Source organism: Leptonotus elevatus, chromosome 5 (assembly GCF_054856555.1).
Source record: "Leptonotus elevatus isolate MCC_2025b chromosome 5, RoL_Lele_1.0, whole genome shotgun sequence".
NCBI lineage: Eukaryota > Metazoa > Chordata > Actinopteri > Syngnathiformes > Syngnathidae > Leptonotus > Leptonotus elevatus.
In genome coordinates, this window is record NC_141243.1 from 2,498,447 (window position 1) to 2,524,319 (window position 25,873).

The following is a 25,873-nucleotide window of genomic DNA, read 5'->3' on the forward strand; positions in this document are numbered from 1 at the left end:
TGGGGCCACTCATTTATTCAAGAAGAAAATAAAGAGGGCGGATTACAAAGCTTGTGGCGATATATTAAAAATGTTCTATGTACAAAAAAAATGTGTGGACCATGTAACATAAAGCAGGAAATGATCTAAATAGTGGAAACACAACAAAAATTGCTGTGTGTTAATTGACAGGCAGTCAATGTTAGCATTCACTCAGCTACACAGGCTCACTGAAGCAAAGCATTCTGGGAGATGGACTTGACTAGTGGTTTCCGTGCTTCTTGATATTTAGCACGTAGCTTTGAATGTAACCTAGTTCTTGTGAACCAGTGCCATCCCAAAACTGCAGTTGAAAACACAAGCAAGTAAAAAATAAGACAAAAGTGTAACAAAACAGCAAAAAAAGCAAACAAACTGAGATAACAAAAACAATTCCACGTGAGGATGATTGTGACGTTCATATGTTAAATGAATGCTTGAACGTATTTACTAAACAATGACAAAAAAGAAAAAAGGCTGCAAAAAAGGCTGATATAGCCACTTAGTATGTGAGCTAGCAGCTGTTTAGCCGCTAAAGCTGATGCTACTAAGAATTTTTTTCCGGTAACAAACTCCAGTAGTCGACTCTTTCAGCTTAAAGTGGCCGTTAGCTATCGCTAACAACTTTTGGTTTAGTAAACTAGATGTGCGTATGATCACGTCATAAAGCGACTTGGTTATACGCTAACAAAAAGAAGACAAAAAGTCAAACTTCAAATTTATCATTACAAACAAGCTATCTGGGACGGTAGCCAGTAGCTTGAGCTAGCGTGTGCGCTAAGAAACAAAGTAAAAACAGGTTCGCGTCACATTGAATTTGTCGTGGCGAACAAACAAGCCCCGTCACGTTGCATTTGTCGTTGTTAACCAGCTAGCTGTGAAGCTAGTCACAGTGGGATAGCGTATGTTGCTGCCAACACACTAGCAATCAAGCTAGTCACTAGCCTGAGTTACTGTGTACGCTAGGAAATTGGGGGGAAATAATTTGTCACTGCTAACACGCTAGTTGTGAAGCTAGCCACTAGCCAGTGCAGAGTAACGGAGTCAGGCTAACAACGAGTTAGCGTTACACAAAATTTGCCATTGCCAATAAGCCAAACACTAGCCACAGCTAGCTTTTGCGCTACTAAATGGAAGAGCAACGTAATGTTAGTGTACTGTTGAATTTGTCAGCTAATGAATGAGTTTGCGTAACATTTGCGACACTATTGTGTATTTGTGACACAAATACACACCAATTTTTGATTTTTTAGCTCATAAAAAGGTTGAACAATCAGATTTGATAAGCACATAAACATACGTAGCCACGTGTTCTACGTACATCTGACACGGCAAGAACATACAAAGTGGAATGTATTACTACAAAGTGTGTGTTTACACAATGACGACAACAACAAAGTAATACAATTAAATCAAATACAACTTAAAACTTTGACCCTCCTCTGAGCTCCAGTGTGCTTAGAACACAATCAGGAAGTAATACTAACGGACAGGAAGCTACATACACGCACGCACGCAAACACACACAGTGCTTTCTTTATGAGAAGGACCACAGGGATGAGAAGATGGGTTTTGAAGACCAAAAGGCAAAAAGGGGTCAAAAGTAAAATAAAACGTGATTAAAAAAAAGTTTTGTTGAAATTAAGTGGAACAAGTTTGAAATGTTTGTCCACAGACTTTGCTTCCACTCATCTCCTCTTGCCTTGAGGGAGGTCCTCCTGGTCACTGGTTGACGTGGGGCCTGAGGGCCTGGTAGAGCCCCTCAAAGGAGGGTCTGTCCGAGATGTCCCGCCTCCAGCAACGCATCATCAGCTCAAAGAGGGAGGGGGGGCAGAGCGGAGGAGCATACAGGAACACCTGTCGTGAGCGGATTTGGGTCAGGGGTCGGCTTCGTTAAGATACACGCGTATGCGCGTGTGAGACCCTTCCTCGTGTCTGCCATTCAAACTACCTGTTGAGTCTGAGATGTGCTAATCAATTCCATCATGTGTGATTGCTCTTGCCTTACTGCTCTATTATAACTTTTGTGAATACTCTCGCCTACCTGTGAAGTGACTTACGTTGCTGATTTGGATGATTTTTACTTTTCTGATCTGTTCCATCATGTGCGATTGCTCCCACCTTAATGATCTATTTTATATTGTACGATTTCTCTTGCCTCTCTGTGAAGTCATCACTTGGCTGCTCTATTCCATCATGTATGATTTGTCTTGCCTGTCTATGAGGTGAGTTACATTAGTTGATTCTATCATGTGCGATTGCTCTTGCCTGTTTGCAGAATTTTTACTTTCCTGATGTATTCGTTAATGTGAGATTGTCCTTGCCTGTTCTGAGAATTTACTTTCATCTGTTAAACTGTGTGCGATTGCACTTGCCTTACTGATCTATCTAGTGCGATTGCTCTTGCCTATTTGTGAGATCTATATTGCTAATCTATTCCATCATGTGCATTTGCTATTTTCCATCTGTGCGGTTACATTACACTACTAATCTATTGCATCATTTGCAATTGCTCTGGCCTGTCTGTGAGGGGTTTCAGAGTGTTGATCTACGGTGCGGGGTGCGATTGCTCTGACCTGTCTGCCCTGGTTCCTGAAGAACTCTCCAGTGTTGGCTATGACCTGTTGGTCCGTCAGCAGGCTGTAAGGTTGCTCTTTGCACAACGTGAAGATCTCCCACAAGGTCACCCCGAACGCCCACACGTCGCTGGAGGTCGTGAACTTGCCCTGGATCACGGACACAAGAGGGTCTCAGAAGTCCGTTGGGTTCTTTTTTTCTTTCCAGTCTAGTTTGAGATGATGAGGCGCTCACCAGCAGGATGCTCTCCCAGGCCATCCAGCGTATGGGCAGCACGGCGCGGCCTTGGATGCGGTAGTAGTCGCTGCTGTAGAGGTTCCGGCTCATCCCGAAGTCGGCGATCTTGATGGTGAGGCGGCGGTCCAGCAGGCAGTTCCTGGTGGCCAGGTCGCGGTGCACGAAGTTCAGCGAGGCCAAGTACCTCATGCCCGACGAGATCTGCACCGACATGTGCAGCAGGTCCGCCATGCTGCCGGGGACCACGCGGAGGGAAAGGTGACACATTTCAGTTGGAAAATGGACAGATGGATCATTCATTTAAAAAAAAGTCATCTATGTGGACTACTTTATTTTATAATAACACAATTTTTTTTTCAATCAGTTTATAAATATTGTAATCATAATTAATGAACCACTTTGTAGGAGTGAGGGCATGTGTCTATAATAATATATATTTTTAAACATTTATTTAATAAAGGTATTTTTCAATGTGTCTTTTTTCATTTATTTATAAATTATTTGATTATTAATTATTGTTTTAACTGTGTTTTTATATATCTGAGTTTACTTTATTTACAGCCCTTTGGTTTTTAAAGTGCTCTATAATGTTGAGTAATTATTATTATTTAATCTTAAAATATTGCTTCATTTAATTGCATATGATAAACAATACAATATTTTTTTAAATGTTTTTTTTAATCAATGAATGTTACTTTTAAACGTATTACTTCTAAACATACCCACCATCTATTCAATAAAATCAAAATTTTATTTAAATGTATGTCTAGGTGTTTACTTTGATGAAACTCATTTTCATTTTAAAATGTATGAAGAATGTCTAATTAATAATTAATCAAGTATTTAAAAATAATAAATGTATGACTAAAATACTTTATTAAAAAAAAAACTATCCTTATTTCTTAATTTATCACAAAGAATTTAATTGTATTAATTTAAGCATCTTTTTAATAAAACATTCTTTTGAAATGAACGTTTATTTCAACAGTAAAATAATGCATTCTCTTTTAAATAAACAATTCTGTCTCATTTTTAATTTTTTTAAAAGTAAATAAATGCGTAAAATCTTATTATTGGTCATTTACTTATAATGAAATCACCAAATATGTTTTACTAATATTTGCTTATGCATAATAATTAAAACAAACTAATCGTTAACCAGGGTCAGCAAACATAAAAAGCGGCAAATTGAATGCAGCGCTAGCTAGCGCGGTGCTCACCTGACGGAGGGAATGTTGTTGGCGTGCGTGAGCGTGCTCTCCATCTCGCGCTGCGACAGGAACATGTTGAGGTCTCCGTTCTCCATGTACTCCGTCACCATGCACAGCGGGTCCGACGTCACGCACACGCACAGCAGTCGGATGATGTTGGCGTCGTTCAGCCGCGACATGATCTTGATCTCCTTCAGGAAGTCGTTCCTAAAAAAATTTCCACAAATAGATTTATCTATTGGTCATCTATCTATGCCAGCGACATAAAGTGACAGGGTCAATGATTACATGCTCACCTAAATTAGTTAATTCAAAAAAAGTTCAAATAAAAATGATAGAAAACAAACATTAAAAAACACCACAGTTTTTTAAGATTAAATGCAAATTTTAACTGCCATTGACGGCTTAAGACGTCAATTTTTGCAAGTCCGCTGTGGCTCAGCGGGTAGTGCTGAGGAGTTTTGACCTGCAAACAGGAGGCGAGGGTTCCAATTCCAAAGACATCGCTTTTTATTGGACTGGCGGTAGATGAAATGTATTGTACAAAAAAGTTAAATGCAAATTAAATTAAGTGTTCCCGCGATCGTACCTGGCCTGGCTGGTGGCGTCTGCCCGCAACTGCTTGACCGCCACCAAAGTGGCGCGTCCATTTCTGTCCCGCCCGGCCGCGCCCCCTTCCGCCTCCTCGCCGAGAAAGGCGGCCAGTCCCTGGGCCTCACACAGGTGCACCTCGCCGAACTGTCCCTCGCCGAGCTTCTCGCGGAAGATCAGCTGCTGTCGCGGGAACTCTGAGGCGGAGATGTCCTTGCGCGTCAGCGAGTCAACGGTGAGGGCGGGGACGGCGTACATGTTGCTGCCCGTCACGCCCTGCAAACGGACGATGTCCGTCTCGGCGTAGTGCGGCGCGTTGCTATGGAAACACTGGTGCGGCGTGCACTGCGTCACGTCGGGCTCGGCGTAGCCGCCGCCGCATGCTGCCGCCACAAAACATCGGTAGTGGCATTAATATTGGAATTGAATGCTAACATCAGCCCTTCTTTCTCAACTGTGTCACCTTTGCGTGCAGCAGGCTGAGGTCATGTGACAGGAAGTCAGCGTTAGGAGACTGGAGAGGAAAAGGCGGGAAAAGAAGAAGAGGAAGACGAAGAAGGCTGTGTTCGGAATTATTCACTCATTTTCAACTCTGTAATCACTATACAAAGGTTTATAATTACTTTAACATCTATGCTAATTTCCATTAGCCTGCCAATGGTGTGTTGCATTATATTTTAGCATTAAGCTATTGGATGTTTTGTTGAATATTATGATGTTTAAATATACAATTTGGAATTATGTTTTGTTTTAATGTGTTAGGTTTTATAGTAAAATTCAACTGGGCAAGAAGCACGCAAGTCTACACACCGCTGTTTAAATGTTTTTGTGATATAAGAATATAATATTATTGCCATGTGTACAAGTCAAAAACCAGGTACACATAAACAAATTAGACCAGGATAAATTTAAAAAAAACTCTCTCACCATCAAAGTGACCGTAAAAAAATTAAATATTTTACAGAGAGTAAAGACAAATAAGCATCTGACTTGAGGTGGTTGCACAAGTGTGCACACCCTCTTATAACAGGGACGTGGCTACGTTCAGGATTACCAATTACATTAAAACTAACAGCAAGCACCTGCCACCAATTAAAGTGCATCTGATTAAACCCAAATACAGTTCAGATGTCCATTCATTTTGTGACGTGTTGCTTTTTCCATATCAGCGCAAATGCTTCGTGGATACATTGCTTTTCTGGAGACCAAAAGATGCATTGTGGGTAAATAGAATAGAATAACCCACTTACTAAAAATGTGAACATTTTGTGCCTAACACCATATTAGCAGTATAGTAGATGGGGAGTGATTCCCAACACAGCCGAAAAAGTCAAGAGAAGCAGCATATGGCTGACCTGAGGCTTCGGCGCTCTGCGAGAGTTCGGGCAATTTGTTTCGGAGCGTCTCGGGGTTCTGGTACTGAGGATCCAACAGGAAGACTCGCTCATAGTGGGGGTCCGACTGGGCCAGGCCTAGAAGGACACATGAGCACACGTGAGGGGCCGAGATTAGAACAGCTGAACTGTATTAATCAAGAGCGCTTGAAATGGTTGTGTGCTGTCATAAGTGTAAAAAAATAAAAATATTCCATAGAACCAATTTTGGGTCCAATCACATCTTGCGAGCTATACTGTGGGCAGGGTTTACACAGCATACAGTTGACACCCCAAACCCCCCCCCCCCCCCAAGTGGCTTACCAGAGCGAGGGGGCACAGGTGGGGTCTGCAGGATGATGGTATCGCTGCAGGATGACAGTCGCACCGTCACCTCCTCGCCCAAGATCCTGCGGGGAGCCTGCAGGGAGGGAACGACCATAAAGCATATATAAACTAGGATACGCAAGTGCGGCGGCCATATTGAATGTGTCAGATCTGCCTTGTGCACTAATGCAAGTGCAATTGACTGAATTTTATTATGCAACAATCCACAAAGTGCACAAAAACAGCTATCAATATATGATGCAAAAAAATAAAACGTAACAGTAAATATTTACTCCACTTCTATAAACACCATATTTCTTTATCCAGCTCACCTTTTCCAGAACTTTACACACGTATTGACACCACAGGATGAGGAAGATGATGATGACCAGCAGCAGAATGATGGTCACCAGGCAGCCAATCAGGACGGGCGCGTTGCTGTTGTCGGGGGCCGTGCTGGCAGACGGATCGGCGACTGTTGGGAGACAAAAAATAACAATATACGGCAGAGCGGCAAAGACGACGACGGAGAGAATTTTATGGAGGAAAGGGTTGTCTAGTCATACCTGATAAGGACGGGACCGTGCTGGAATCGCTTATAGACGGTGGAGTCACCGATATCGATGCATCTTCTGATGAGGGACAAAGAATTACCACAATGTGTGTGTTTGTGACTTAACTTCACAACATGTGTTACCTGACTGAAAGGAAACCTCGCTGAACATCATCCAGGCGTCGGCAAAGGCGAAGCGGCAACGCAGTGCGGTGGCAGCGCGGCGCTCCAGCGGCACGGTCACGTAGCGAGCGCTCGGGTTTCGGTCGTCCAGAACCGTGTGGAAAACCACAGGCTCCGCCTCCCACATGGCCAAGGGGCGGGGCTTGAACCAGCACGACACAGACGAGAAGATCTTCACGCCGCGGGAAAACATGTTGTTACTGTGGACCTGCCAGGAAGCAAAGAGGAGGGGTTTTCAAAATAAGAGAGAAATAATGCTGCACACAGGAAATATAAAGGATTTGTTTTCAAAATAAAGGTACGCACGTGAATCTAAGTGACACTGCACTAAGGAAGTAGGAACGTTTAAAAAACAACAACGTTTTTAACGTTCAAAATAAGTTAAATATAAAAAATAAGTTACTGCAAACAAGAAACAGTACATGAGTCAGTAAGAGCGTACATTAATGCACATCGGGAAGTAGACAATCAAATAAATGCCTTTTTTCTTTCTTTCCTTTTTATATTTCAAAATAAGAGCTATACTGCACACACGAAGTAGACTATTTGGTGAATGTGAAGGTTTTCCAAATCAGAGTAATGATTCATACAGGAAGTAGTCAGTCAGGTGAAGGTTTTTCAAAATAAGAGTATACCTTCATTGAGGTGAAGTTCCTCTGTCGGTCAAAGACAAAATCCATCTCCACGCTCTGTTCTGCTCCCATGGAGACGTTCTGCCAGCCTAGGTAGTCGTACCCTGGCCACGCATGGTACTGACGTGTCAACAGGAAGTCATCCAGCCCTACCACACCGTCCGTCAATTGGCCCAGACCGCCGGACAACTTCCTGTTGGGATGACAGTGTTTGGTCACAGGGAGCATGTGACAGGGCTGTCAAACATCAGCTGGTCAAAATGAAGCAAATAGAGCAGGGGTGTCAAAGTCCAGCCCTCAAGGGTCTGAGTCCTGCATGTTTTAGGGGTTTCCCACGTTCAAAACAGCTGATTCATATTTAAGCTCATCAGCAAGCTCTGCAGGAGCCTGATAATTATCCTGATCATTGAATCAGGTGTGTTGGAGTAAAGAAACCTCAAAAACATGCAGGACTCAGGCCCTCGAGGACCGGATCTTGACACATGTGATGTATAGCATGAATACATTAGCATGTTAGCATGACATGCTAGCAAGAAGCATGGTCAAGTTTTAGTACGAAGCATATTAGCATTTTAAAATCAACCATGTATGTTAACATGGTTGATGGTTAGATAGAAAATTAGCATTAAGTGTGCTAGCATATTAGCACATTATATTATGTGAGCATATAAAGCAGGAATGTTTTGACCCGCCTCTTCTGGTGGACGCCGTCGTAGGTGGAGTCATTGAGGATGGCAGTGGGAAGGCCAGATTGCGTCATCAGATGCCCCTCGGGAGCAGTGTATGAAATCAGACCATCTGAGGAAGACATACGTAAATATCAGCAACCATTAATGGCAACAACACTCCGTGTGGGCGTGGCCTACCTTCCCAGGGGCAGCCGTACAGCTCCACCCGCATGCAGACGGTGGACAGCTCGGTGAGAGGAATCAAGCGCACCCAGCGTGTCACCACCGGAGGGTGAAGGTCATTGATGATGGGCTCGTATGCGTTCTTGTTGCCATCCATTACCTGCACGCACAAATAAGTGTGTCAGGCTCCGCCCACAACCTGGACTAACAGGAAGTGGCAATATCACTTCCTGTAGCGATCATGTGACTTGAGCCATGGCAGCATGATTGTTTCTTTTTCCTTCCTCGCATCTATCATGCCGTCTCACACTTCCTGTGAAGTCGTTGGGCTTCCTAAACCCACACAAATGTTTTTGTATTCGTTACACACATGCATACACACACCCACCGTGCTTCCCTGGCGGTTCTTCCATGATTTCCATATGACTCCGTCCCTGCTGTAGTTTAGGCTGTACGCTCGCGCAAACTCGATGCCGTTGCGCGCGTAGCGTCCCTGAGTGGCCACCACCGTCAGGAAGGTCAGACGATGCAAGTCCACCTGAATGCACAGACGACTTGTTAACATATTAGCATGAAGCATTTTTGTATGGGATATGTTAGCATATTAGCACGAAGAACGTTAGCAAACAGAACATTTTAGTAAGAAGCATGTGGGTATTGGGTATGTTAGAATATTAGCATAAAGAATATTAGCACAAAGCATGTTAGCATGAAGCAAGCATGAGATCACTTAATCAAAATTAAAGTTATGTCGCATTCAAGAAAACTGGGAATTAAAATCACTGGCTGTGATTAAATGCACGACATGCAAGTAAGCTCCAAAGTTGATCTTTCTTGTTTCCCAGTGCACGTGAATGCAGCACTTGGATTTTGACGCGGGAGAAAGGAGGGGAGTCAAACCTGAAGGAACTGAAAGTCGGAAGCTTCCAGTTGGCCTTCAGGACACCAGGCACCGTCGCCGTCGTTGCGGTTCAACCTGAAAACGACCGACAAACACAACAGCAACTTAAAAAGACACTTTAATCCATCATACTTTCAGTTATTCGGACAGTAATGCTGACCTGGCGTACTGCGGTCCTGTGGTCTCGTGCCATTGGCTGGAAGCTGTGATGTCATCGTCCTTGATCCGCCCATCCTCCATGCCCAGGGCATAGCGACAGTGTGCTGGAAACACACACATACACAACACGTGTCAATCTCTCTTGTTTTCCCTCTCATTCACTCCCCCCCCCCCCGGTTCTCTCTCATTCCCCCTCTCATTCTCTCTTACCCCTATAACTTTCTCTCACCCTCTTTCTTCCTTTCTGTCAGTTTTACCCTCTCTCATTCCTTTCTTTTCCTTTTCTTTCTTTCCCTCTTTCACCTTTTTTCTCCTCTCTCACCCCCCTCTCCCTCTCCTCCCTTCCTTTCTGTGTCTTCCTTTCCCTCATCCTTGCTCCCTCTGTTCCCCTTTTCTCTCCCTTATCCCCTCTTTCTTCTCATTGCCTCATCACTTTCTTCCCCTCTTCTCTTTCCCCATCTCTTCCTCCCCTCCCTCCCCCTTGCGCTCCCTCTTTCAGTCCCCTCTATCTTCCTCCCTGTCTCTTTCTCCTCCATTCCCCCGTCACTTACTCCCCCACCATTCTCTCTCCCCCCTCACGCTCTTCCTTTCCAACCCTTTTCCTTCCCTTTCTACACTCGCTCTGTTTCAAAGTTGATCTGTCTCCCCCCCTCTCTATGTTGTGTGTACCTGGGTCGACTTGTGCGACGGCTGCTGCGGCGTGAAGGATGAGCAGCAGGAAGAGGTGCATGATGGGCCACACACACTACATCTCTGAAAACACACAAACACACTGGTCAGTTGATTAGGAACACATGGCAATGCAATACAGAAAAAGAAAAAAATCAGGGTTAGACAAAATATTAGGGACACTCTGAACCTCCATTCCTAAGTTTATGGGACTTCAGGTATAAATGCAGCATGTTGTTTCAGGAAGTAAACAGGAAGTGACCAGAGACAGTCAACATTAATGTTTAACAAGAATGTCCTTAGAATGCATCCCATAATATTTACTCCTGTGCAGCACATGTAAACATGGAGGATACTTTGTTGCTGGTTAGCGAGGTAGCGGGTTAACATTCATGTCAGCTGCGCCTCCTGGTGGACAACTGAAATGTTTGCTCCGGTTGTCGCATGTCAACAACCAAAAGTTCCCAGGGTCCATAAACACAACTGATGATGTGTCACTCCATCGCGCGCTCTCTCTTACCCTGCTTACTCTCTTTCGTCGCTCTCTCTCTCTCTCTCTCTCTCTCTCATTATAACTCTCTTGTACCATATATTTCTCTTAACCCGCCTCGCTCTTATCTTCCTGCTTTCTCCGTTTCCTCTTGCATTCTCACTCTTTCCACTCTCATTCTATTCTCTCTCTCTCTTTCAAATCCTCTCTCATTTTCTTTCTACCCTTTTCTTTCTCTTGAACCCTTTCTCGTTCTAAGCCGTCTCATTCTCTTTCTTTTCCACACCCCCCTCATCTCATACACATCTCTCTCCCGTACGCATCTCTCGCCACGAGCATGTTGTGTTGTGTTTTGTTGGCACGAGAGGAATGAGAGGAGAACTTGATTTGACATGTCGGAGCATACACACGAGACACAAAACCAGTTGTTGGAAAGTAATTTGTATATTTTTAGGTATCTGTACTTAAATTAACTCATTCACTGTTCCTCATATTGCCAGTGTGCAACCCACAGCTTTTTGATGTGTGTGACAATATAAGCATTAAGCACATAACCTGCTTTTTTTCACCAGAAAAAAAAACTTTGTTCGTTTTTTTCCATTGTTTAGTAATCAGCAGTAGATCATGGGCCGGTTTCACAAAAAACACCGGTTTATGACCAAAAGCAGAGAAAATCTTTTTTTGTAAAATGGATGGATGGAACCATATTTTTTTGCTTTTGTGGCACCTCAAAGTATAAAACATTAAACCCGAGACTGAGATAGGCTTTCATTGCAAAACAATATATAGTTTACAGATATACAACTCTGAAACACTTTTTCAAAAAACAAAATAAAACTTTTTTTATATGGCGAGGTGACCAACATTCACTCCAAGATGGGTGCGTTCCAGTTGATGAATACATTGTCCATAACAGTGAATAAGTTAAGTATTTTTCTGGACACATTTTACTTCTACTCCCATATTTGAAAACAAATATCTGTACTACACACGGCAATGAAAACAAAAAATTATGTCGAATCTGAAGAAACGCATACAAGTAAATGTATTTTTTTTCTATAATTGTCATTATCTAAATACACAATTTTTTTTTTATCTTTTTTTTTTTTGAGTCAGTTCACATAACTTCACAACGTTTTCAAAGCTATGGGAATGTTGTTTCGATAGCACAAAAGACTGAGCTGATGCTCGCTTGCTGTTTTTTTCTCCTTTGTGCAAAGTATTCATAATGATTATTGCATACATATATATATATATATATATATATGTTTTACTTAAATATCTAAGAGTAGACTGTTTTATCTGGACTAAAGGGGTTGAATCATTATTTGCAACATAACATTAGGAATACTCCATGACAATATATGTAATCTGTCACTATCATCAGACAGACAGACATTTTATTAAATGGAGACCCCGACGAAAACCAGCAGCTATTACATAGTGCTACAACAAGGGAGCATTGAGTTCATGTTGATGACGTCATGTTAGCTTACAACCATCAAAATCACGTTGGTTGCTAAGCTATCTGGAAAATACAACAACAACAAAAAGTTTGTCCTCCTTAAAAATCACAGCGGCCATGCTCGTGCACGTAACCCTTCAATCACACGCGCGCGCGCCCGCCCGGGTGTGTACATTCGCCACTCTTGGCCCTCGTGCGTGCCATTCAAGGACGCCAATGAGCGTGCTCGTCGGTTACGTCATGTACGCTCACCTATGCGTTTGATGTACTGTAATCACTTTTGTTTGTGTTTGTGTGTGTGTGTGTGTGTGCGCGTGTGTTCGCGCATGTGTGGAAATCTGTTTTTTTTTTCTTACCTGTCCGCGCTCGCCTCGCGCTGCTCGACGTGCGCGTACCCAACACGGCCGCTTGCGTGCGCGTCGTCGTTGATGTATGTGGCGGCTTCCCCAGCGAAGTTTGACAGCGTGTTAGGAAAGTGTTTGCGTTAAGTTTTAAGATAGTTCGCTGAAGTTCACTTCCAAAGTGTCATGGAGGACAGACGGCTCGGGGTGAAGAAAAAAAAACAACACTATTACCTCACTTCCGTTTTCCGAAGAAGTAGCGGAAAAAGAAAAATGCGGAGGGGGCGGGAAGAAAGCAACTTGACGTCACGACATCACGTGACATCAAACGTCCAATAGAATACAAATTAGAACGATTTTGATACATTTTAATAAACTTCTTAAAATGTATACAGAAAATAAACGATTTATGTGGTGGTTTGTTAATATTTTAATTCGAATCCTTACTTTTTTTCCAAGGAGGATTATTTTATTTTTTTTACAACTTTTAATGTTAGACTAGCTTTTGGACACCAGGTGGTAGCGGAGCGTTACATTGAGTCACTCAATGTTGTAGCGTCATTATTGATAATGTCATATTACATTTTTTAAAAGTCAGTTTTCTGATTAAGTATAATCTATTACGCCAGATAGTTTCTACTTTAGGAAGGTTTGTTAGGGTGTCTATTTGTCCCTCATTTATCTCGGAGGGATGCTTTCAAGAACCCTCCATGAATGAAATATTTTTATTGATTTAACAGTTTGTTCTTTACATAGTTAAATGTGCTGACAACAAAATCACACGAAAATCATTAATGGAAATCAAATGTATTTTACTCACAGAGGTCTGGATTTATAAGTTCCACTTTGATATATATGAAGATACGTATTGAATCGTTTTTTTTGTGGGGTTTTTTTTTCATAAAAGGGCTCAGTATTGTTCCTTCGGTAATGTCATCATCATTGCTCTTTTTTTTTTTTTTTGTATGTGGGTGAGTATGTGTATGTGCGTGCGAGTGTGCGTGCGAGTGTGTATGTATTCGTTAGTTCACCAAAAACCTATTAAAAAAAATCCCATACCGTTCACCTAAACTGAACACCGCCGTCAGGAGACCCGAGGAAGGACCAAAGAAAACAAAGGAAAGTGAAATCCAGCACCGACCAGACACCACCCATCGGGCCACCAACCAGAGTTCTTCACCAACCCCAGAAACATCTAAATTCCAACAAATTAGGGAGACGTCAAGAGACCAAAGGAGAGACTGAGGAAAGGAAGGAAGGACAAACGAAGCAGAGTGAGATCCACAGACATCAGCCTCCACCGATTCAATGACCTGAGGAGGAAGCAGATTGTGTCTGAGTTTCGATAGATGCTGGTGTGGTGGATCTGGCATGCATGAAAATCTCCACCAAAGACAGGACAGAGCAAGCGCAACACCTCAGGGCCCCTCTGGCCGTGGCAGCGCCAAAGGACGACCCCCGGGCCCCACCAGGGCCACCGGCCAAAGAGCAAACCCAGGAGCAGGGGCGCCCCCCACCCCAACACGGCCCGCGGCCCCAACCCAACGCAGCAGGACGGCAGGCCCGCCAGGCACCCCACCGGTCCACAGCCCCCGCTCCCCCCATGGCCCCCCATCCACCCCCGCCATCCACCCCAACCCAGCCCCAGCCCCAGCCGCCCCCAGCCCCCCCCCCCCCCAACAAAGAATCATTTTTTATTGGAGAGATATATTTTTGGTAATGGCACATTTATAGTGCTGACGAGTTTGCTCGAATTTATGTATCCATGTAAAATGACAACAAAAATGTGATTGCATCATAACCTCTTGAAATGAGCTGTACCATATCGAATCCCGCTGAATTGAATCATTCTACATTCAAATGTAACCATCTTAAATCGTTTCACACCACACTTAATATTTTTTTTTTTAGGTATTATTAATAATAATAATAATAATAAATTAACTACTACTTTTCAAAGAAAGCATTCCATCTTCCTATTATTTCTTCAACCCCTACCAGACCCTGGCCACCTTGCAAGTCACGTGACTGTTATTTTTGTCTCTATCCCCCTCACGATACCCGTCAAGACAAAACAAGTATGAGCAAAGTGCTGTCCTTTTATCATGTAAGCACATGTTTTTAACCGCATGAATGTTGTTATCGAGGAGGGCGAGGAAGAGGAGGGTGTGTGACCCCCCCCCCCCCCCCACGCACACTCACACGCACGCCCCCCCCACACACACACACGCACACACACACGCGCGCGCACACACACGCACAGTTATGTAGCTACTAGTATAATTTGAGCATGCTAAGCACTCCTTGTATGACGTCATGCAAACACGCTATAGCCACTTCCCATTTCCTACCAGGTAGCAAGAGGGACTTTCTTTCTTTCACAACATTTCACCATTAAAAGATTAAGAAAAAAGAAAGAAAGGAAAAAAAGAAGGGGAAAAAAAAGGATTCCTGTGCGCTTGCTCGCCAGGGCGCGTCCAGGGTGTGTTTTATTACTACACCTTTATCACTCAATGATTACATGTTGAGCAACAACACACACATTTTTTATTTTATTCATCATCACTTTCTTTATCACCTATCACCATCTTCATCGCCATTTCAATCATCATCATCACCATCATCACCATCATCAAAATTAACATCATATTCATCATCCATCTTCTATTAGTTTCATCATCATTACCATAATAACGTCATCATCATCATCGTCTTCATCCTTCTTTAACCCAACTTTCTTCGATGGAACCACGAGCAAAACAAACCTTTCGTTGCCATTTGATCAAGATGTGATTAAGAAAATAGGGTAAATGGCTTTTAATTTAAACAAATCTGAAGTGATTTTGGCCTCTTTCTCTGTCGCGTTAAGTTTGAATGTGTGACGTGTCAGTCAAAAAAATAGTTTGTGAGGTGAACTGCTTCTAAGGGAGATGGAACGTCACTCGGAATTTACATCCTACCAGGTAAATTGATTGAAAAACTGAATTGAAAAAAGGAAAAAGAAACATTCAATTGAAAACCGGACATTTAGAAATAGTTAGAATTATTTGTCTTTTTTGTTGCGCTGACCAATGGTACAGATGCGTTCTTTTGCCGCTGAAACGGTTAGCTTGCTATAGAGCTGGCGTTAGCATCGCAGGCTAACTACCATGTTGCTAAACTAGTCAAAGACAAGACAGCCGTACCATGCATTTTATAAATAGCCTACCTGTGAGAAAATATCTCAGCAAACCTGTGGGGGCGTTTTGGTGCTCAATTTGTTCCTTCAGAAGCGGCAACTGTCTCGGAGCACCTCAATGAAATCATCATCATATTTCTGTTTGTAAGTCATGTGGGAAGCACGATAGCAATGCATTTAGGGCTGGTCGCCGTCGCGGTGTCAACCGTCTGTGACTAAATCGACAACCAGACATTCCCGGGCAGTTCCTGACACACTCCACATTCCTGACGCACTCTTCAGATGCTCGGAATTCCAAACATGCATGTTGAAATAATGCATATACATGCCATGATACTGCCGATACTCACACAACTATTAGCTCATTCATAAAGTATTAGTGTTAGATTTTGCTAACATGTTAGCATGTTCAGGACAGCATTCCTGAAGCTAAAGATTAAGTCTGTCGTGTGTTTGTATTGTGGTTGCTTCTTTTTTTCTTTGACGATGTTAGCATTTAACCCACTACATGTCTCTTACACAAACACTCATTTTTTTAAATGATGTTAATCGATATTAAATGTGATTCATGTTAGCATGTTTAGGACAGCATTCTTGAAGCTATGTGTTTGTATTGTGGTTGCTTCTGTTAGAGTAGACAATATTTGTATTCTACTCTTTACGTGTTCAATTAACTGAATGGTGAGATTCTGGTGAAGAAGTCCCTTTGCAAAGGTATTATAATTATCAGAAGCTTCTGATCACACAAATGAAGTCACCCAAGCAGTGTTCTGTTCAAAAGTGTGTCCTTCCTTCTCCTGCCCATCATTATTTATTGAAAAGTGGGTGAATACGAAAAGTCTCCTCTCCCCTCCCATTCACAAAAAGGCAGAAGTTCCCAGGAATACAAATCAGATTAGACTTGAACAATAATAAATCAGCCTGTCTCTTCGAACCGACTGAGACCGGTACTAGGCTATACTCCCTTTTAGATAATTAAAAAAAGAAACTTGTTTCCCTTCTCTTCTCAGGCGAGAGAGACAGATAAGAATACAATAGACAATACTATTCATTGAGCTACACAGCTATAACTAAATCCAAAACGGCTAAAATATAAATTGAAACTGAAAAACAATGTTAATAATTCAACACTTCCTTTTTCCTTGACGATGTTAGCATTTAGCCTACTACGTCTGTTACGCAAACTTAAATTTTTCAATGATGCTATCTTCATGCTGTGACACTTAACACAAAAACAATTATACAGCTGCTATTAAATGTGTTAATTAAAGCTGTAACGTGTGCTTCCCGGTTTCATAGATGGCGTTATGTCGCTGTGACATTTACACAAAGACAATTACCCATTAATTATAAACCAGATCAATTAAAACTGTAATGTGTGATGTGTTTATTTTTAGTTTCCATTATGGTTTGGGAATCTTTGCTTTCCACTTGAGTTGTCATTTTTTCTACCTTCCAAACTGGTTTTTCTTTCCGTTTACAGGTGTGCGTGGGACAGTTTCATGTATTCTTCTTTCAGGTGGTGTTAAATATATCAAGACTTCACAACAAAGGCCTCCAGCATTACCGCAACTCGTTCCGCTCTGATGCCATCAAGGGAACCTCCGACTCCTGCGCTTTCCAAGCCTCCCCTTCCGCACTCGTCTTTTTCTGGCTCCCACGACTGGAACGACTCACGCAACTCGAATGACGGGAAGGAGGGAGTGAGACTTGGCAAGGGAAGAATTAACAAGAAGACATTTTTGCATAAACCTGCCAGTTTCTCATGTTAATACCACATTTTGCAAATAAAACACTACATTTGTTCACGGTCCCACAGTATATTATAAACATGTTAGCTTTTGCATTTAAAACAAAAATCACACTCCTTTTAAATGATAAGATTTTTTACTTCAACTGACGAGTTTGTTGTTTTTAAGTGATACTTTCAATTAAAAGATGACGTTTGCTCACAATAAAGATATAAGAAAGTAAAGATTTTTTTTTTTATTATCACTGTGGTGCCTTGAGTGACCACATGTATGAGTTTTTTTTTTTAGATACCAGCCATTGTTGTTGAGATACCAGCGCTGTGTAGTGGCAGTGAAAAAATCACTTCACAACACCTCAGCTCAACTCAAATAAGACACTTCAAGCTTTTTAATTGCCTTTTCCAATTGAAAATGACTGTCAAACGGAAGAAATAAACAAAAAATGATAGGTTGTGTATTGAAAACAATCACATAACTTTGCCTTTGGTTAGTATTATTTAGCTTAATGACTATAGGAATGCTATGTTTAGTCTCGGGGGGGATTCTTGCAGGACTACACTTTTAAATTTAAATAATATAGTTTTGCTTAAAAAAGACTGTTTTTTGATCAAAAATGTGATAACGTGCCATTATATCTTTATATGTGCTCACAAAGTCAATATTAGACAATGTTGTTAAATTTTTTTGGGTGTGTTACCATTTTATTTTTTCAAAACTGGGCTTTTTTCTTTCTTTTGCACTCACGCCATCAGCAGTAGATGACTCATCACGTGACCCCCAGGCCATCCTGTGATTGGCAGCTGCATGATGAATCCATCTTTTGTTTAGTGTTGCTCTCCTAAACAACCACACAAGTGCTCTGTTTCATGTGCGTGCATAGATATGAGTGTGCGCGCGTGCGCGTGTGCGCGCGTGCGCGCCAATGACCGCTATCATTCGAGTGTTGATAACAACCACACAAACACACGCAATGTTGTTTGGATGATGTCATATGTTTATGTTTGCTGCTTTGGTGAAGTTTATATTACAGCTCATGAGACATGGACAAAAAGTGTTTGGACACACGTTACATAACAATGTACATTACATAACAATGTAATGTACATTGCATACATTTGTACACTAATCACAAAAAGTTGTGAAATGCCACAAATCGCAGCCTGTCCTGAAATCAATTGTGTATATTGTCACAAAACAAATAAATATTTGACCAGGAAAGAGGTACTCAAGTAGATGCAATATTTTTTTTTTAACAAAGTTATCAACATTATACATTTTGCCTGGAAATTATTATTTTTCTTTAAAAGACTACATATTGAAATTACAATTATTCTCATGCTTCTCATATACATGAAATATGCTGTCATTAAAACATTATTGAATGAAAAAAAAGACAAAATTCCAATATGAAAATGTAAACGCAATTTGTTGCTATGTCTACAACGACAAGGTAAAACTCTATCAAGCAAAGCGAAAGCTATATATCAACAACAGGGCTATTCTATCTGAGATGGAAAAATGGAAAATTGTGCTGTGGTCTGACGAGTCCAAGTCAAATTGCTTGTGGAAATCATGGATGACGTGTCCTCCAAGCCAAAAAAGGAAAAGGACCAATCAGGTTGTCTTATGCACAAAGTTTAAAGGTCAGCATCAGTGATGGTATGCAGGTGTGTTAGAACCCATGCCAGAAGGTGGAAGCGGGTTTTAGAGCAACATATGATGGCCATCCAGGCAGCGTCTTTTTTTCACTTTGAACATTAGCACAATCTTACTTTGCTGGAAATGGAGTTTGTCATTTATTTCTGTGCCATGATGTGACGTCAAAACATCCATCCATCATTCACAATCGCTACCAAAAACACAAAGCGTTGGCACACACCCCGCAACACGTAACGGCCTTCTTTTGTCGCTGGTCATTCACGCCTGACAGTCGTCGTGGTTAATGCTAACATACAATGCAAAACCCGATAGGGCAGGCTAACAAAACCCGTGTCAATGTTGATATAATTGAAAAGGGCAGATACCGCAATACACGTTTGACGACATGTACTTTCTTTTTTTTATTTTATTTTTTATTTTTTATTTTTTTTAAGACGACATGTACTTTCTGTTAACAAACTACTAATCCATCTTTTGTACCAAAGCATGCAAAAAGAGCGCATTATTCACGAAAACACTTCCTCACTCAAATGTTTTGACAATACAAAACTCTCCGGGCTTCCACGGCAATCACAGCCCGTCACATTTGCCATCTCGTCACACCGTGTTGTCTTGTGACCGTCCCGTTTCGTTTACAGTGGCCTGGAACGAGGGCTGCCGTAGCCAGTATTTGTACTTGTACTTTAGTACACGGTGTGAGTACTGTTGCCACGCCTGCACGAAAACGGACACCCGAAACAAAGTTATGTCAACATATTTTTACAACAAAGATGTGACGTTGCCACAACTGGGTTGGAAAGCCGAGCGAGCGTCTGCGCATCTGAAGAATGTCTGTTGAGACACTAGAGGGATGACATCATCACCGTGCGACAAGACGACCCCCCATCCAAACGGGCCGGACGCTCCTTTTAAGGTGGAATGTTTCATCACACATTATATTTGAGTTAAGCCACATTGTGTCGATTTTGGATTTAAACGTCTTTTTGAATTCATTCACTTTGATGAGTCAGCTGAATATCAAGTGAGTGTTGCTGTAATATTTATGTTATGTTGTGTTCAAATGTAAATGTAAACGATCATGTTTTAATCCTACTTACTCATAAAAAGGCCACTTGAGACTCCTGAAATGTTCTTTTTTGACCATTTGAATCATATTTTCAAATGTGGTCATTCATTTGGTATATCAGGGCATAAAACTTCACCAAAGAACTACTATATATTTTGCCATTAAAAATCAATATTTTATCCAAACTATGAAAATGTTTTGTCTCAGTAAAAGGATATAAAAACATATTTAAAGCTTAGTGTTATAAGGATGGATTGTAAACAGTAAAAAGGTCTTACACGTGTCATCATTTACATTTTTTTTTTTATTCAAGTTGTTGATCAATAAATAGCAAATAACATAAATAATAATAAATAAATAACTAAATAAGACATGACAACTGTCAGTTATGAAGTGCAGTAGATGAACAATTCAAGTTTCTGGTTAAAGTTCACAGTTTTTTGTTCTTTTCTCGGCTTCCAGTCTCCTCCGGGCCTCAGCCGACCTCCGGCGGTCACCAGGCCGGCGAAAGGGAGCTGCTTCCTCGGCTTCAGTTGAGCGGACTCGTCGTCTCTGTCCCTCCGCTCGGTGCCTTCATGCTCGGCTTGCTTTCGCGTCGAACCACCGCGATGTCCGGGTTGGTTTAGTTCTCACCGCCCAGCCGATGGTAGACGAGCAGGGCCACCAAACTGTTGCTGGCTGGCCCGGCGGTGGCGGCGGCGGCGTCGGCGGCGGCGTCGGCGGGAGCTTCCGCCTCGCAGACGCCGGAGGCAGCGGCCGCCGAAACGGCGTCGTTGCCGGTCGGCGTGTCGGCGCAGGGCTCCTCCGTGTAGATCTGCCACAGGAGCACCAGGACGAGGAGAAGCAGCCAGCGTTTGGCCGCGCTCTTCTCAGGAGGCGGCAGGTGCATGCGGACCTTGGCCGGGTACATGACCCGAGTGCAGCGCTTCTTGGGCCGGGCGGGTGCCGGGGAGCTCGCCGGGATGTGCTCGAAGGTGAACACTTCGGGCTGCGTGTTGCGCCGGGTTAAACTTTCGCGTCTGAAGAGAAGCATCGTGGAGCTTGTCGAGTACATATTGTCGCTTTTCCTTTTTCTTTTCTTTTGAGTGTCTTTAGTTGTGTGAGGACTAGAGAAGCAAAAGTGGCTTTTATACATTAGCACGAGGTGACGTCAGTACAGCGCTGGGCCAAGCCACGCCCCCTGGCCTGCACGTTCTTACTCAACTTGCAGAAGGTAAAATCACACATTTGGTCATTTATTGAGGGTTAAAGTTAAGGTCAACATTTGTTATTTTATTGTCTGTATTACTTATGAGTGAAAAAGCCTTTATATCTTATGATATTTTATGTAAATATTTCAGACAGAACGTTTTCTAATCATATAAAAAAAAAAATATTTATGTATGAATCGATTTGCTCATGCTTACTTTCTTTAAATACAGTGTGTATTATTCATTTTTTTTGTATATAAAGTATTTTGTAAATATTGTTGCTATTAAATATTGAATTTAGGAAGAGTAAAACATCTATTTATGATTTACTTTTTTCATTTATTTTTTCGATAAAGCTTTTCTCCACTATGATCCTAATCAATTCAACATTCTTTATTTTATTTTTTTAAATGTTCCTGTTTTAAAGGATTACTTTATCAGTTTACACATACCGGTACTGTATATCTAGATATGTTTTACGAATATATAATACATTTATTATTAGCCTTTTCCAATCCAATAAGTGATTGAACTTCTTTTCACGATACCGCCGCTGAAGTTGCCGAATGAAAAAATGACGATCGTGACCAGACATGCCAGGAATGCAGCGACATCCCTTCGTGCCTATATCATTAGTAAAGTTCACCTCTGGTATCTGTCATTTTTTTTATTACAATACGACATGTGTAGTCTTGTAGTACAATGCTAGATCCTTTGAAATCATTGGACAGTGGAGGCTCAATGTAACATAACCGGAAGCAGATTTCAGATTTCAGATTCCTATAATATAAATAAAGACGTGTGATAAAAATGATGACGCTGGTGTTGACAACGCTTAAAAGTTGAACTTGGAGCTTGTTGAAGGTAAAAACACCAGCTGGGATTTGGGCCGCTGGTGATTTTCCGACCTGAGCAACATTTCACCAGAGGAACTTTGATTCTGATGACATAAGCGGGCGTGTAACACTGACAAAAATTCACCCTTGTTCAAAATGACAAAGAATGTCATGCTCATTGCTCGTGTGCCGTAACAGGAAGTGGGCCTCCACGAGGAGCTGAGTTTCCTGTGTGTGTAATGACCACACCGCACATGACTGCCATTGCGTGTGTTGACGAGTTCAAAGGTCAAACACATGTTCTGTGGCAAGATACTGTATCATTCTGTATGTTACACCACAACAAATGTGATATTTTGCCATAAAAGGCTAAATTCGACCAAAAGAATACTACAATTGTACTCAAACAGGCTAATAATATCCAGGGTTTTCCCTGTGTACAAAATTCAGAGGCGGCCACCTCCACCTAATTTGCTCCCCACGTCCAGCCCGAGCCAGTGATATCGCTCAACACAGCGCTCCAGCTGTGTTGATTGAGCTCGGCAGCAACGCATTTTAATTGCAGTTACAGTGTTGCGCCATTATGGGGGCGCTATATCAACAGCAGTGCACCGGAAAGACCTGAAGCAACAACCGAAGAAGGAGCAGCTTTCTTTTTTCTTTTCTTAAAACTGTATTCATATAATTTCTCATTTCTAGTCCCTGGTCGTAAAATGGCTGCCGATAATGGTCACCGCCGCGAGTACCGATACCTTAAAATAAGACTGGTATTAGCACCGATACCGATAACTGGTATCGGCAGTCACCCATCATAGTCAAGATGATACCACCTCTTCCTCAATTTGAGCCAGGAAAAAAAACATTATCACATGTAAACGAGAGCTGAATAATTCATCAAATTTAAAATCGATATTGTCAATTTTCAAATTGCAAAAGCTGCGATTTAGGAAAAAAAGAGAGAAAACGTCTGCTTCATTTCTGCTAGTTATGTATGTGGCTATAATTAATAATATAATAATAATAGTATTTATTGGACTACAGATTAATGTATTGATGTTGTGTTTGTTAAAAAAAAAATACATGGGATGAGAGCCTTGAAAAAGTAGTCACATTAAATCATAATCAATATATTGAGGAGGAAAGAAATCATCTCAAATCGATAATTTTTCCAAATCTTTCAAACCCTAACGTAAACAATGTATTCGTTCACAAGAAAGTTACATGAGACCACATAAACGTAGTTTAACATTCAAATGGTAGATTCCTCATGTAAATGCGACACGTTGCTGTTAAAACGCTGTTAAGGGTCTGTAACAGAAAATGTTAAAAAGGCTAGGGAAATATGTTTTGCCTCAAAAATGATATTTGCGCAGGAAAAGGTAACATTAGGCCACAAAAAAATAACATTTTCAACAGTTTCAAAGTCGATGATACCGCATTTGAGCTATTTGCTAACTGGAGAAGAAATTGTGTGTTTGTAAGAAAAACACGAAAAGGTGACACGTGCGTTTTGTGTTCGGAGGGAAAGTCGTGTAAAACGTCTGCGTGGTTTTTTTCCGCTCTGACTGGAAGTGAGCGGCCTTCGCGTGGCGGGAAAAAGGTGTTGTTTTAGTGTTTCACCGAGTCTGCATCCCGCATGTGACACACAACCCGGCTTGTTCCGCTCATTATGTAACCGCCTTGACCTCCTCCGAGGCTGCAAATTGACTAAATCGTTAAAAAAAAAAAAAAAACGTTTAAGAAACGCTGACTGTTTTGTTTTTGTCTCACCGCATGCTTGCCCGGTTGCCACGGCGACGGCGGCCGCGTGGATTTGGGTCAGTATCTGTGCGGTAACCGGCTCAAAGGCTCTTTTGATGGGCCCAGGCTTGGCCGGTTGCCATGGGAACGGGCCTACGTGCCGAACCGGGCGGCGTCCAGGTGAGGACATGCCGGGCCGGGTCACCTTCGCACGCGCATGCAGGTCGGTCACGGGACGGTCACGGGACGGTCGCGCGTCGGCCACGTGTGTCCGTGGTGAACTGCTTCCTGTTTGTGGGGTTTCCGCGACAACAAACTTTGAGGAATTGTGGGTAGTGTAGTGCTTTACAAACATATGACATTTGGAGAATAAAATAGGATATGAATTTATCAGGTCCAGTTTTAAGAGGCATGAGAATGTGAACAGCAGAAATCGTATGTAGCAAAACAACTTTAAATGGGAAGTCAAATTTGACAATAATATCTTTTATTCAGCCCCACTGGTCTAAATATGGCATTCTGTTTAATATTGCGTTAGTGGAATATGAGTTAAGCAGCAAAATCCAGCCGTTTTTATCCATCTCAGGGGGGGGGGGCGGCCATTTTGCTACTTGATGTCGACTGAAGGTGACATCAATGTTCTCAGGTCTCAGGTAACATCCAATCACAGATCAGCTTCAGAAAACAGGCGAGCTGTGATTGGCCGTTGCCTGAACCTTGAACAACTGTGATGTCATCTTCAGTCGACAGCAAGGTGGCAAAATGGCCGCCCTATGAGATGGATAAAAAACGGCTGGATTTTGCTTCATAACTCATATTCCACAAATGTAACATTAATCAGAATGTCATGTTTAGACTAGTGAGGTCACGTATAACATGTTATTGTTAAGAAATGTTTAAGGTTGACTTCCACATTCAATTTGGATTGTGCATCTCTGCAATAAAAGAAAATCTCCTTGTGTTCAAGTCCCTGAAAGAGTTAAAGGACTCATTCATGCTTCAGTAGTTCTTCTGTTTCTTCTTTGCCTCGTTCTGATTGGTCCATTGGGAGAGGGTCTGTCCACCCCCGCACCCAAGCCGGCCGTGGGTGGAGCTAATGCTGCTCTTTCGCTCCCAGACAATAACTCACAAGCGCGCACAAAGCGCCAGTCATCTGTGAGGTCACTTCCTTTCCTGGAAACTCAGCTGGACTCACTCTGACCCGTGGAAAGCCCGCAGAGCACCTGATTGGCTGTCACGACGGCCAATCAGCACTGGGTTTTCCAAAGTTAAGACTCAGTGGGCATCATAAATAGTCCGGAATTACTGGATATTTGGCCATGCAATATTTTTTAAACATTCCTAGATCTGTGGAAATAGCACAGTTTGTGGTTACTATGTCTGGCTCGCAGTCTCGTGTTCCGGGTTTGAATGTGGACCCATGATCATAAGTTCCAGGTTTGAATCAGGACTTGGGGATCCTTTCTATGAGGGGTTTGCATTTTGTCCAGGGAGTTGAGACTTGGGTTCAACTGTAGCCCGGCACATTACGACATGCGGTGCGGTATGTGGTTTGCGTCACAAGCAAAGGTTGCTGGTTTGAGTCTGGATTGCTTTCTGTGGGGAATTGGCATGTCATCTCAGGACTTGAGAATTGAGTTGACCTGAATGTTCACGCGTTATGGCACGGTGAAGTTTGTGGTTAGCTCATCTGCCTCGTAGCAAAGAGTGCCAGGTTCAAATCTTGACTGTGGGTTTGCATGCTGTTCTGGGACCTGGGACTTGAGTCCAACTGGGTTTTGGCTCACTTCAAGATTTCAGGTTGAATCCTTTTTCTGTGTGAATTTCCTTGTCCTGCCAGTTTACTTTTTAGGTTATTTAAAGAGTGTCAATGAG

General features: G+C 42.2%; 2 protein-coding genes across 4 annotated transcripts; both read right to left on the reverse strand.

The window, feature by feature from the left end:
* Positions 1-12,829, reverse strand: ddr2l (discoidin domain receptor family, member 2, like). 3 transcript variants are annotated; one of them, XM_086075224.1, is made up of 18 exons: positions 12,594-12,829; positions 10,283-10,366; positions 9,615-9,717; positions 9,454-9,529; positions 8,942-9,091; positions 8,569-8,713; positions 8,395-8,500; positions 7,706-7,895; positions 7,032-7,278; positions 6,901-6,966; positions 6,667-6,809; positions 6,332-6,428; positions 5,990-6,106; positions 4,633-4,831; positions 4,053-4,250; positions 2,830-3,064; positions 2,595-2,744; positions 1-1,875 (listed from the first exon to the last, which is right to left on the reverse strand). In XM_086075224.1, exons 2-18 carry the CDS (start codon positions 10,341-10,343, stop codon positions 1,741-1,743), a joined length of 2,418 nt encoding a protein of 805 aa, XP_085931350.1. In that variant the 5' UTR covers positions 10,344-10,366; positions 12,594-12,829; the 3' UTR covers positions 1-1,740. The 3 variants fall into 3 exon arrangements, with proteins under 3 accessions (XP_085931350.1, XP_085931348.1, XP_085931349.1); XM_086075222.1 differs by having other exon boundaries at positions 4,633-5,017; XM_086075223.1 differs by having other exon boundaries at positions 4,633-5,017; positions 7,706-7,891; positions 8,391-8,500.
* A 7,689-nt stretch (positions 12,830-20,518) lies between these two features.
* On the reverse strand, positions 20,519-21,342 carry ier3 (immediate early response 3). The gene has a single exon (XM_086075377.1). It carries the CDS (start codon positions 21,284-21,286, stop codon positions 20,855-20,857), a length of 432 nt encoding a protein of 143 aa, XP_085931503.1. The 5' UTR covers positions 21,287-21,342; the 3' UTR covers positions 20,519-20,854.
* Positions 21,343-25,873: the final 4,531 nt, after the last annotated feature.

What these genes read in the sequence shown, in the direction of transcription:
- ddr2l (XM_086075222.1), bottom strand. Translation starts at nt 10,343, where the DNA reads ATGCACCTCTTCCTGCTGCTCATCCTTCACGCCGCAGCAGCCGTCGCA. An exon ending in GTACGGCTGCCCCTGGGAAG is followed by an intron (nt 8,501 to 8,568) that starts GTAGGCCACGCC and finishes TGTCTTCCTCAG; the next exon opens with ATGGTCTGATTTCATACACT. An exon ending in CGAGGTTTCCTTTCAGTCAG is followed by an intron (nt 6,967 to 7,031) that starts GTAACACATGTT and finishes GTCCCTCATCAG; the next exon opens with AAGATGCATCGATATCGGTG.
- ier3 (XM_086075377.1), bottom strand. Translation starts at nt 21,286, where the DNA reads ATGTACTCGACAAGCTCCACGATGCTTCTCTTCAGACGCGAAAGTTTA.